Source organism: Chrysemys picta, chromosome 9 (assembly GCF_011386835.1).
Source record: "Chrysemys picta bellii isolate R12L10 chromosome 9, ASM1138683v2, whole genome shotgun sequence".
Classification (NCBI taxonomy): domain Eukaryota; kingdom Metazoa; phylum Chordata; order Testudines; family Emydidae; genus Chrysemys; species Chrysemys picta.
In genome coordinates this window covers 86,065,567-86,078,111 of record NC_088799.1, presented here as the reverse complement: position 1 = coordinate 86,078,111, position 12,545 = coordinate 86,065,567, and the positions used below count along the sequence as shown (strand labels likewise).

The 12,545-nt window shown below is 43.1% G+C and overlaps 1 protein-coding gene across 4 annotated transcripts; it reads left to right on the top strand.

Annotated features, from left to right (window-relative positions):
- Positions 1-4,220: 4,220 nt before the first annotated feature.
- Positions 4,221-11,828, top strand: LOC112059807 (UDP-N-acetylglucosamine transferase subunit ALG13 homolog). 4 transcript variants are annotated; one of them, XR_010590429.1, is made up of 5 exons: positions 4,221-4,463; positions 4,739-4,901; positions 6,187-6,321; positions 8,820-8,952; positions 11,215-11,828. XR_010590429.1 is itself a non-coding variant. In XM_065557264.1 (5 exons), exons 1-4 carry the CDS (start codon positions 4,383-4,385, stop codon positions 8,929-8,931), a joined length of 495 nt encoding a protein of 164 aa, XP_065413336.1. In that variant the 5' UTR covers positions 4,296-4,382; the 3' UTR covers positions 8,932-8,952; positions 11,215-11,828. The 4 variants fall into 4 exon arrangements, 3 of the variants coding, with proteins under 3 accessions (XP_065413335.1, XP_065413337.1, XP_065413336.1); XM_065557264.1 differs by having other exon boundaries at positions 4,296-4,463; positions 6,187-6,325; XM_065557263.1 differs by having other exon boundaries at positions 4,255-4,463; positions 6,187-6,325; positions 8,820-11,828.
- The last annotated feature ends 717 nt before the right edge of the window (positions 11,829-12,545 follow it).

Below are 12,545 nucleotides of genomic sequence, written 5' to 3'. Positions count from 1 at the left end.
CCTATGATCTGCTGCACTCTTAACTCACATAGGTTTTTCCCTTCTTAAGTCAGAAATGCCACAGCTCTCCTTTTGGGCTCTGTACTGATCATTCAGGCCAGCTGCAGCCTTTACACAGCTCCATCAAAGCTAGCCCCTTTCAACTCTATAAAGCAAAACAGGCCTCAGCTCCCTTTCTGGAAGCTTCCCTTTTATTACCAGGCCTGAACTAATTTACCCATATGACCTCCCAGTCATAGAGCTACTCTAATTTCCTGCACCTGAGGAGGCAGACGAGTCACAGGTGGGAAAAGGGCCAGTCAAGCTGTCACCTTGTGACAATGCAAAGCACAGTTGCGCACAAGTTTGCCTGCTGGTTTGTACTGCGGGTCACTTTGTAAGAAAAAGTCTGTCATGTGGACTCATCTCCCATCCCAACACCTCTCTAATCCCACTTCTTGGTTCTCATAGGATTGTATTCTATGAGGCCAGCAGGAGGTATGCTTTTCCACAGGCCTTGCAAGAGGATGGTAAAAAAGCAGAGGCAAAGCTGAAACTGAAGGCAGGAAAGTGCTTAGACAGAAAAGCAGATGTGTAACTCTGACCATGTCTGGTGATGATAATCACAAACCTTCCAAGGGGCCCTTCTAAACATCAGCCGGGGCCAGAGGGGTGAGAGCAGAAAAACCCTTGTACAGTTATTTTTCCTTTTAAAATTATTTAATTTCCCTTTGATTTGTTAATCCTCACACCTCTCTTCCTCCCCCTCGCCCCCCTGCAAGCATACATAGGTAAGTAGAAGTAATCCCATTTTTCAGGGGAAGACACAGAAAAGGTAAATAGTTTGCCCAAGATGCAATAGCCTGCCAGTGATAAAGGCAAGATTAAAACTCAGGAGCACAATGGATCCTAGCCTGGTGCTCACTCCACTAGGCAATGCTTTCTGTCTCATTGCTGTTAATTTTTAAGCTCTTCGCAGAGTTACATGTCAAGGTAACGTGCATTCTTGGCTCTCCGGAAAGGTCTGCCTTTTATAACCTGAAGCATTTAAAATCTTTTATGTCTCCTTTGTGCACAGTATATTTTTGAGGTCAACAAAGGGTTACCAGACACTAATTTCCAGGAGAACATGCATAATTTCTGGGATTTATTTTTAGTTAATGCTCTCTATCTGCAAGACCACATACGGAGCCAGAGTTATTTATGCTTACAGGATTCTAAATAAAATATAAACCCAAGAATTGAAACCACATTTGTCTCTTTTCCTTCTGTCTCCCATATCATGATAGTTTTAAGTGTGTGCTGTTTTGGTATTGGTGAAAGGCTTTGCTTTATTTGACCTTCAGGTAGTGGGTGAAGCCCCAGAGGAACAATAATGGCTGTTACAAAAAATAAAAAAAGGAAAGAAAAGAAAAAAGGAGGGGCCAGAAAGACAGAGGTCAGCTAAAGGGATTGTTGCCAATTCTTGTGGTTTTAGTGCAAGTCTCACAATATTTGGTGTTTTTCTTAAAGCCCCAGCTACTGGAATAAGACATTGCAAAAGAATCTCAGCTTTCATTTTAAAATGAAGTAATTTTATTTATTTTGAAGAGAAGAGCTTGAAAAAGTGGCCCAAGAACACTTTGAAGGCTCAAAAATCATTACACAAAGAAAAAGAAAACAAAAATGTATGATTAAAAAAACCTGTGATTTTTAAGTCAATATCATGATTTTGGGGAGCTTGACTCATTATTTTTTAACAGGGTTGGCCATATTGTAAATGCCTTAGGACAAATATAAAGGGCTGAAGTTGCGGGTTCACTCAAAGGGTACCAGAAGAGAACAGATAGCAGAGACCTGTGGACAGGACCCACTGCTCTGAGAAGGTGTCAAGGAAGACAGTGAATGCTACTGAAGGGAAACCATGGTCATTCTGCTTATTTTCTTATCTGTACTTAACTTACTTATTTTACTTTCATATCTCTACTAAAACGACACTTCTAATATGCATTATCTTACTCTTCTAGATACTCTGGATTTTCTTCATACACAACAAGTCTCAGAAACTGCTCCACTAAGAACCTTTTCTGGTGTTGGTTTGTTCCCGTGGGCTCTTACAACTGTCACTGCACCAAACTCTTTCATCCACTGACAGAGAAGGGAGGAATTCACCTGGTTTTGAGAAATCGATGCTCACCAGAATGTATCTATTAAAAGCTCTTCCTTTCCTACGTATACATGCAAATATAATATTACTATTATTTTAGTATACAGTTCCACCCCCAAGTTTCTGATTGGATGGTGGAGGAGAATGACATCTGAATGAACTATGTGTTTGGTTAGCATTTTCCTTTAGAAACATTGCACTAGTGAGGTAGTTTAGCTCCTCCACAGAGAATAGGTGGTTTGCTCTGAAGAGAGACAACTGGAGACAGGTATCAGATGGGACCTCCAGAGGAAAAAAAACAGGAAGGAAATTAAAAGAAACAAAGTAATCAAGAAGTAGATAGTAGCAAGTTCCAGTGGGAGCAGGAGCAATAGAATTAAAGGGTGTCTACACTTCGAGCTGGAGGGTGATTCCCAGCTTGAGGACACATATTTATGCTAGCTCTGATCAAGCTAATGCACTAAAGAGAGTGTAGTTATGGCAGCATGAAGGGCTAACCACACAGAGTACATGCCTGTCAGAGAAACCAGGTATGTACTTGTGGTGGTTAGCTCATCCCGCCGCTCACGTTGCCATGGCTACATTCTGTTTTTAGCACACTACACTTGGAGTTCACTAAGAGCTAGCCCAAGTATGTCTCCTTAAGCTAGGAATCACACCCCCAGCTCAACATCCATGTAGACATACTCAAATGTGAGCAGCCACACAGCAAAGTCAGACATACCTGAGCTAATGTGTCCTCACTGGTGCTGCACTCACCCCTGGGTCCTTAGGCGTTTGGGGGACATATCCCATGGTTCTTGGTACTGCTCTTCCCAGTAAATTGTGGAAAAACTTGTCTGTCCTTCTAGGCAATGGGGCGGGGAACATGAAGTACAGTACTTCTGCACTATAAACTGGGAGGGTTACCAGGCCAAGTAAAAGTGGCACCTGAGCTCTAACACCCAGCTAAACTGGGTTTAAAGCATCACTAAACTCAGGTCAGAGTATTTTGAAGGGGGGGGGACTTGAGGGTGAGATTATGGGCAACAGCTGATTAAGAGCCTGAGTTAACTCTGCAGGGACAACAAAAGTTGAAAAATGAACTGCATTTTAACCCTGTCAAAGGAGTAGGTTTTATAGTTATTTGTGCCAGATGTCACAGGGATAGGTGCTGCAGTAACACCTACAAATAAACCATGATTATCTGAAGGCTAATTATCCAAATTTGAGTTGTCTGGACTTTGTTTCTGTCTCCCATTTCTGCACAGTGAAATTAATCAGAAATACTGATTTTGTGAACTTTTTGAATGTTTGCTAAAATCTTTGAAAAGTAAGAGTTACCTATATAAATGTAAAACCATGTATAAGAGTGTAGTTGGGCCCTTAAAGCACATAGGAAGAGACAAGTCTTTGCCCAGGTCTCCACTAACCACAGCTTTGTTTGGGAATGATTGGGTATTCCCCATTTCAGGTCTTTCCAGGGTGGTTTGTTTCATTGACATTGAGGGCAGGGGAGCACAGCACAGAAGAAATATCTGCTTTTTATCTAAGCTATGTAGAGTGTGTCTAGATGCCACAGTTGGTCAGGAATTCTTGTGATAAAAATAATTAATTAAAATTAAAATAGCAAACTAGGTGTAAACTTAGCTCATTGCATGCAACCTTCCTTGTCCCTTCTCCAGTCCCCAGCCTAGCTCCTGTCTCTTGGGAAAAGCATATCTAGCTAATCTCAACATTGCTGGGTGAAACCACCACCAAATAGCAACTCTGTGCTTAGCAGTAAAGGAACACCTGGCTCTGAGGGCACGCTGAGTATGGCTTTGCTTACCTTTATGTCAGGGTTTACATGTGATGGGCAGGGGTTACACTGGGGGCCATGTGCATGCGTCTGTTTGTGGGTAACGTGTGTGATGGACCATGACCATTTGTCACCGGGCGTCACTGGTAGGGTGACCAGACAGCAAGTGTGAAAAATTGGGATGCGGGTGGGGGGTAATAGGAGCCTATATAAGAAAAAGACCCAAAAATCGGAACTGTCCCTATAAAATCGGGACATCCTGTCATCCTAGTCACTGGGGTGACACTGGTCCCTGGGGGAGCTGGCCCGGGGCTTGCCCTGTGTGGGACTCGCCGCCTGCAGGTCCCTTGCTCGGGTCAGGCCCGGCTTTGCTGAACCGAGGGCGCCCCCTAGCGGCCGCTCGCAGCCCGGCTTTCCGGGAGAGACGCCGCTTGGCCGCCCCCGGACCGGCTCAGGCGAAGCGGCCGGGAGCCGGCCATGAAATCGGCCTTTGTCACCGTGGGGACGACCAGCTTCGAGGAGCTGATCGCCGCGGTGACCGCCCCGGAGACTCTCCAGGTGAGGCCGAGGCGCCCTTCCCGCAGGCGGCGGGGCCTAGTGCGACCCTGGGCCTGCCGCGGCTCCCGGCTCGCGCCGCAGGCCCCAGCCGGCCTGGCTGCTCCCTGCCCGGGGGGGGGTGTGTGTCTGCTGGGTCCCGGAGCGTTCCCCTCACCCGGCGCCGGCTCGGCGCGGTGCTGGCCCCCGGGCCGGCCCAACCCAGCCCGCCTCGTCCCCGGGCCAGGAGGCGCAGAGCCCAGGGCGATGTAACCTCCCCCCCCCCCGTCTCGCTGTAGGTCTTGCGGAGCCTCGGCTACGGCCGACTCGTCCTGCAGGTTGGCAGAGGGGCGGCGGCCCCGGCCCCGTTCCGCACGGCGGCGTTTACACTGGAGGTGTTCCGGTTCAAGGAGTCGCTGGCTGAGGAGCTTGAGAGAGCGGATCTGGTGATCAGCCACGCAGGTAAGGCGGCTCCGTGGGGGGCGTTTGAGCGTCTGGCGGAGGCAGGTGCGCGGGGTCAGGGAGGCGAGCTCTGCTCTCTGCTGCGGAGAGGCTGCCTGCTTTGGGCCAGAGCGGGGCCACTCTGGTGAGCTGAGGTGCTGGGTTTGCTCTGGGGCAGGGGTCAGGAAAACTGACACAGCCTGAGGGGCCACTGCCAAGTTTTAGAGCTTTTAGCTTTGTCACTGTGATGAAGTGGGGATTGTCTGTAATAGTTTCATGACACCGGTGCGTGCCTCGGTTTCCCCTATATGCTGCATTGTTACCCAAGGGGTGGAAAAGGGCTCTTTGCTCTCAGGGCAGGCTAACGGTCATCGGTATGAATATCACCTGGCTGTCTGAGCTTCAGTGGGGCATTGGAAAAGGACTGGCAGAGGCTGACCCCATGTCAATGGAGAATTTGAGAAGATAGTGGCAAATCCAATCACCGGGATAGTGACAACTAACAGCCAATGACCCAGAAGGAGAGAGATTTCCCCACCTCTGCAGGGTAGCTCAGCAACATATCAGCTCAAGGACAAAGGATGGGAAAGCTGTGAGGTGGGGGATAAGAATTGATGGCTGAAAGGAGACATCTCTTAGCTGGGAACTGACTAAGGAGGTTAGAGAGAGAGAGAGAGCTTGAACCCTGTGGGTCACTACAGCTTGGCTGGACTCTGAGTTCACTAGAATGGTGTGTGCCATGGTTTAAGCTTCATTTCTCTATGCTGACCTAAAAACGTCCGATGCTGTGTTCCAGTTGACTAATAAACCCTAATGTTTTGACAATGCAGTTGGAGTATGTCTGCAAATGCTTGATGAGGTGCATTAATTCCCGAAGAGTGGACAAGTCCCCACCAGGACTCTAGCTCAGTTGGACTCACTGAACAGAGCTCACAGTGTGAAACGGGAGTGCTGGAGCCCCAGAGGTCGTGTCTAAGGAGGTGGTGAGGCCACAAGGCCCACCCTGTGCGGGAAGAGTGAGACCCCTTGGGGGGACTGGCATGCTGAAGGTGTTCCTCCTAGAGAGTTTTCCAAAGCTAGAGGCAGAGCACCAATTCTAGGGATCCGTGACAGTCTCCCAGTTAAAAATTTGTAAAATTTTAGTTAAAACTCTCATTCAAACCAAATGACAGTGGAATCATACAGCATAATGGGAGTATGACCTGAGTAAATACTTCAGGGTTAATTATGTTTTACTGCAAGAGTGTAAGGTGAAACTTGGATGCATATGTGCAAATACTGTTCATGTTACTGATTTCTTCTGTAGGTGCAGGCACTTGTTTGGAGACACTGGAAAAAGGAAAACCACTCTTGGTGGTGGTAAATGAAAAGTTGATGAACAATCATCAGCTAGAATTAGCCAGGCAACTATACAGAGATGGACACCTCTTTTACTGTACTTGTAGGTATGGCACATATTTTCATATCATTTGTGTCTCCTCCTAAGGGTACAGCCAATTGTTCTCACTTTGTTCCCTTAGAAGAAATTGACAGCAGCCATCCTGACTGAACGAGTATTATTATTAATAGTATTAAGGTAGTGCATAGGAGCCCTAGTCGTGGCCCAGGACCCCATTGTGCTAGACATAGTTTTCACAGTTTTATTTTACAGTGTCACAACACATAGATTTATTGGGGGGTGGGAGGGATCTCTTCTCTGCAACTGTACATCAAAGGCAAAAATCAGTAACTCTTCCTCAAACAGACAATGACTAGATTGGGCATAGCTCCCTCCAGAGCTAGTCTACCACTGCTACATATTTTTCCCAAGGTAGATTACTACTAGAGTTACGCTTGGTGCTACTTTCACCAAACGGTTGAAAATCTGGTTCCAAGGTTATCATTTTTAAGGGCACTACTGATTCCGATTAAATGACAAACACTCTAAACAGAGCAAAAGTGAAGGGGTTTGAGTTATAGTTATTCAAACTGTTCAGAAAAAAAAACCCCAAACAAATCCAAACCTCTGAAGTTGGTAGAAAGCAGTACTGGCCAATAGATCTAAGTAACGTACCTTGTAAGGTAAATTTAATAAAAGGCCCTGTCTCTTCAGAAGCTTCTATTTGAACTTATTTAGGTCTTCATGTTGAATACAGCCTTAAAACAACATCAGAGGTTTGGGTTGATCAACCACTATCCTACCCAGAAAGAGAGTTGTTGAATAACCATTTAGATCTGACACAAGCTCTCTTGTCTTGCACACTGATTGCTCCTGCTGTCAACTTAATTCTAACACCTGGTCAAGACTCTATATGGCTGTCTGTAGTCAGGAGATCTTAGGAAGGTAAAAAGAGGATACAGATTGGATAATGTGAAATGCATTCACAAGTGTCTTAAATTTAAGTAATCTTATTACTTATATAGTGCATGGTACTATTAATGAATAAAATAAGATGAAGTCCCTCCCTCAAGGATCTTAAACTTAATATATACACAGATAACACAATGAATATTATTGTCCTTCAGAAGTGAAAATCATTCAGGAAAAATTAAGAAGGGAGAGTGGGAAGGCTTTAGGATACATGTTGCATGTTTTATGATTCATGTTTGGGAACTTTGGGTTATCATAGTAATTTCTTATGTTTTGGTAAATTTAAAAGTACTTCATGAGACATAAATAACCAAATGTTTAGTGGAAGAAGAATTTTGAGAAGGGATCTGAAGGGCAGACAAAAAAGGGAGTGTACGGTGGCTTTTGACCTGGGACAGCACCTAACCCACTTTGAATCTGGGTCCACATTGAAAGGAAAAATCATTGGTCATGTTACTCCTGGGGGAATTCGGCAACAAAAAAAATCCAAAATTCTGCATATTTTATTTGTCAAAATAATGCAATATAAACACACCAGTTTCATTTATTTTGGTAATTTATTTAAACTACCATACAGGAAAAAAAAATCACAATAACTGTTCAGCATTTCCTAAACACATGAAAGTTCAGTCACAACTACTTGGTAGCCAAGACCCTGCATGCCAGTTATAATCCTGGATTTTCATTTACATTACTTTTATTTTGGTGTTCTGTAAAGTAGACTGCCACTTTAAATTGCTCAGACTTTCACACATGAGAGTCATACAGTTTGCTAATCATTGTTCTGCATTTATTTTAAATGGATAAGTAAAGTAGATCCTGAGCTGTAATCTAACCCCATTGTGCCTCTCTGGCATAGGAAAAAAAGGGAGAAAGCCCATAGACCTTCCTAGCTGAGGAGTCCGTTACTGTCATTTACAATAAGGCTCCTTTACATCACTCTGACAAGGTAAAAGACAATGGAAACATTAGCAGCCTGCCTGTTTAGTTGATACATTTCTGCTCTGCCTCAGGGACGGAGCTTGCTTCACACTGCCCTATGCCAGTCCAAGCCCAGGATGCAGCAATAGCGATGAGAGGGACAGAGTGAGTCTCTCTCACTCATTTGCACCACCTTACTCTCTTTCCACGGACACACACATACACACACACACACACGCATATCCAGCCTCCCTTCCCTCCCCTCAACCTCCCATGGTGATCTGCTCTCTGCTGCCGGCTGTTCCCAGCGGATGCGCCCGGGCTGCTGCAGAAGGGGCATGTGTTCCCCGCAGATTTCTTTGCTCCCCCATTTTTCTGCGGGGGAGTCAATAAATCTGCGGAGGGTATGAATTCTGCTCCCCCCACACGGCACAGAATTCCCCCAGGAGTATTGCTGAAATAGTATCATTTTCATTTTGCTAATTCTCTTTCCACCTATGGTGTCTCTTTTCCCTCTAATGTGTGTTCTTGTTCCTAATCTAATGCCAAAGGGACTCATGTGCATGCATGCTTTAAGGTAGGATTAGAAAAAATAGTGAAAGACAAAATACCCCCATGTGAAGTATTTAATCGTTCATGTTGCCTTTGGTTTTGCTTTGTTTTTATAGCACGCTTTTGGAGTCATTGAAGTCAATCAATTTGTCAACACTGAAACCCTTTCCTCCTGGACAGCCAGAAAAGTTTGCTGCATTCTTGGACAGAGTTATTGGATTTGAATAACTAATCCAGAAAAATGAAAACGTTAGTATGTGATCAAATTCTTCTAATGTCACTTCATTAATAGGAAAATCCACTTATTCGAACCAACACTTTTTGTATCAACTGAACATAAATATGCCTGTTCAATTTCAACTGACATTAAATATTTTCCCATTTAATGCCAATTTAAAATCTACTGGCATCATGCTTCAAGTAACACAGTAGAGGTATAGGGTTATTTTTTGTTTGACAACTCTATCTAAAGGACTTATCTAGCAAGAGCCAAGGAGAGCCAGAAACTAAAGACCCACAACTTGACTCTTGCAGACAAGGTCCAGATGGCAAATCCAGCTAACAGACAAAAAGATGTTTCCTTGCAATTTTCAGTCTCAACTGTGTGTAAGATCTTAAAGAGAAAGAGAGAAATCCTAAACGAGTAGCACAATAGTTCAAACTACAATCAAAAATGGCAATGGGTGGGGAAAAAGAACGGGGTAGAGGAGGCAATTCTGCGCTGGTTTGTTCATTCACATCATCAGAACACATCAATTACAGGCGAGTTACTGATCAGAAAAGCATAAAACATTGGAACAGAAATGGGACTTGAAAATTTTGAACCAGTCAACAGGTGGCTTTACTGGCAGAAAGCATGAACTAACATTGTATTTAAATGGAGCCACGGTGAGAGAGATACTGGTATCTGAACTCAAGCACTGGACAACAGATGTCCTACCTTCAGTCTTGGCCAAATTCTCTTTGGAGGACATTTATTGCTGATTTACTTTACAGCAATCCCAGAGGAAATTCTGGTCTTTAAAAAGTCATAATTAGCAGCAAAATAGCAAAGGAAAGAGTCACTGTTCTTGTGTGTGAAAGCCAAACAGGCAAAGATAAAATGAAAATTCTTGTGATTGAAAAAAGGAAAATGCCATGTTGTTTTCCTGGTGTCCCCTCCCTGTCTACGATCTATAAAGCAAACAGGAATGCATAAATGATTGTCATCAGAGTCACTGAATGGCTTATGAACATTGACCAAGAGATGAGGGGAAAACAAAGGGAAAATTGCAGTGATTCTCAATTGTTCAGCCCATCCTATACCGGAATTTACAAATGTGAAACTGAACTTTCTGCTGCCCTGTACAATTTCTCTACACCAGACTACAACTGAAGGGGTCATTCACAATTTAAAGCTCCATTATAGAAAGATCATGGTGCATAAAATCTTCATGCAAACTGATGGTGGCACAGCAAATGTGAGAAAGTCCACAAAAGATCTTGGTGTTTTGGATGGTGTTTATGTTGCATAGTACCAGGCTGGAGGTAACAACTTTGTCAGTTGTAACTGAAAAGTTGGTTTTGCAGCTGACATCAAGGAAATCACACTCTTATCTTGGAGGACTTTTCAGCTGAACTTGGTGAGACTTATGTCCTTGGCTGATTTACATGAATACTCTAATACAGATGCTGACCTTGAATGCTTAAGTCAGATGACATAATTAAGATCTTTGTAGATCAGTTTTGGAGCCTACTGAAGTGAACAAAACTGGGGAGGAAGATGCAGTCCTAAAACTAACCAAAGAAGCTGTTTTTAGAACAAGCTTTTGGTTGTAGTGAAGTGAATAAAATTATTACTAAATCCATTCTACAGTTTGATAAAGCCCCAGTCTCTGTCAGCATCATCTGATCCCATCTACAAGGCCAAATAGTGTTTTAACCATATTGGGAATTAATGTGAAACCAGGCCCTCCACCACAGCAGCTTCTTTTATAATATAGCCTGGTCCACACTTGGAACAGAACTGTACTAGTTACACTTATGTTGATACATAGTTTTTATCAAAGTTCTAACCACTTCTCCCAGATCACTGCAGTGTGGTTGGGTTTTGTTTTATACTAACAGTCACACGCAGTGGTACGCTGCTAAAAAGTTAGTCTTTGACAAAATTCACTAGCACAATTTTCAGGAGAAAAAGAATCCCTGTCCACACTGACTGACACCCTGCTAGTTACACCCATATCAACAACCATGTTTTAGTGTGGTTCTGATCACTGTAAGTAGGATACAAGCCAACCGAAGCCTAAATTAATGTGCTCTTCCTCTAAATGCTCTTTAAATGTGTTTGTATGTGAAAGCTGACAGTGATGCGGTTCCAAATGTCACAGTATATGTGAACACAAACGATTGAAACAAATTAATTTTATTTCATTAATGCCTATTGAGCTAGGCAGCATACATACTTAATAAAAAGACAGTCCCTCCTCCTAAACGTTTATAATTTGTTTTGATATTTTCCCCCAAATTTAGCTGTGTGATTTTGGACATGCAACAAATATGTGAAAGGGACAGAGCAGAACGGAAGCTTTTGTTTGGAGTATTAAAGAGCTGAAAAGAGGAAAATTGGCTCAACTTAATAATTTCCTAAAAAAAGTATGAACACACACTGTGCAACAGATTTCAGAATTCTTAATTTCAATTATGTACCTTCTGCTGACATCTTTATGTCAACAAATGTTTTTTTTTACATGTCATAGCATCAAAAAAGCAAGGCAAGGAATCTGATGTATTTATTCACAAAAATGTACAGTGAAGTAAGGTTTGTATTAGGGCTGTCAAGCAATTAAAAAAATTAATTGTGATTAATCGCATTAATAAAATACCATTTATTTTAAATATTTTTGGATGTTTACTACATTTTCAAATACATTAATTTAAATTACAATACAGAATACAAAGTGTGCAGTGCTCACTTTAGTTTTTATGACCTTTTTTTTACAGTGCAAATATTTGTATTTTTCAGTTCACCTTATATAAGTACTGTAGTGCAATCTCTTTATCATGAAAGTTGAACTTACAAATGTAGAATTATGTACCAAAAAAACTGCATTCAAAAATAAAACAATGTAAAACTTTAGAGCCTACAAGTCCACTCAGTCCTACTTCTTGGTCAGCCAATCACTCAGACAGAATAAGGTTGGTTACAATTTGCAGGAGATAATGCTGCCTGCTTCTTGTTTACAATGTCACCTGAAAGTGAGAACAGGTATTTGCATGGCACTGTTGTAGCAGGCGTTGCAAGAGATTTACGTGCCAGATACGATAAAGATTCATATGTCCCTTCATGCTTCAACCACCATTCCAGAATACATGCTTCCATGCTGATGACGGGTTCTGCTTGATAACGATCCAAAGCAGTGCAGACTGACACATGTTCATTTTAATCATCTGAGGCAGATGCCACTAGCAGAAGGTTGATTTTCTTTTTTGGTGGTTTGGTTCTGTAGTTTCCGCATCAGAGTGTTGCTCTTTTAAGACTTCTAAAAGCATGCTCCACACCTCATCCTCTCAGATTTTGGATGGCATTTCAACATCCCCAACAGTAATTTTCTGGCCTGGGAAGTAAGTCCTTTCTTGCAGCTGTTCGAACAGCCTGGAGTTCCTAAAGATACGAGCGTCATGCACCTTTCCCGGCCATCCCACATTAATGTTGGTGAAACGTCCCTTGTGATCTGCCAGTGCCTGCAGCACCATTGAGAAATACCCCTTGCAGTTTATGTACTGGTTGGCAAGATGGTCCAGTGCCAAGATATGGATATGCATCCCGTCTATTGCCCCACCACAGTTAGGGAACCCCATTG

Bases quoted from the DNA above. Each gene is read 5' to 3' on its own strand.
- LOC112059807 (XM_065557263.1), top strand. From the start codon at position 4,383: ATGAAATCGGCCTTTGTCACCGTGGGGACGACCAGCTTCGAGGAGCTG. The intron at 4,902-6,186 runs GTAAGGCGGCTC...TTTCTTCTGTAG, and splicing joins TCTGGTGATCAGCCACGCAG to GTGCAGGCACTTGTTTGGAG. The intron at 6,326-8,819 runs GTATGGCACATA...TTGTTTTTATAG, and splicing joins CTCTTTTACTGTACTTGTAG to CACGCTTTTGGAGTCATTGA.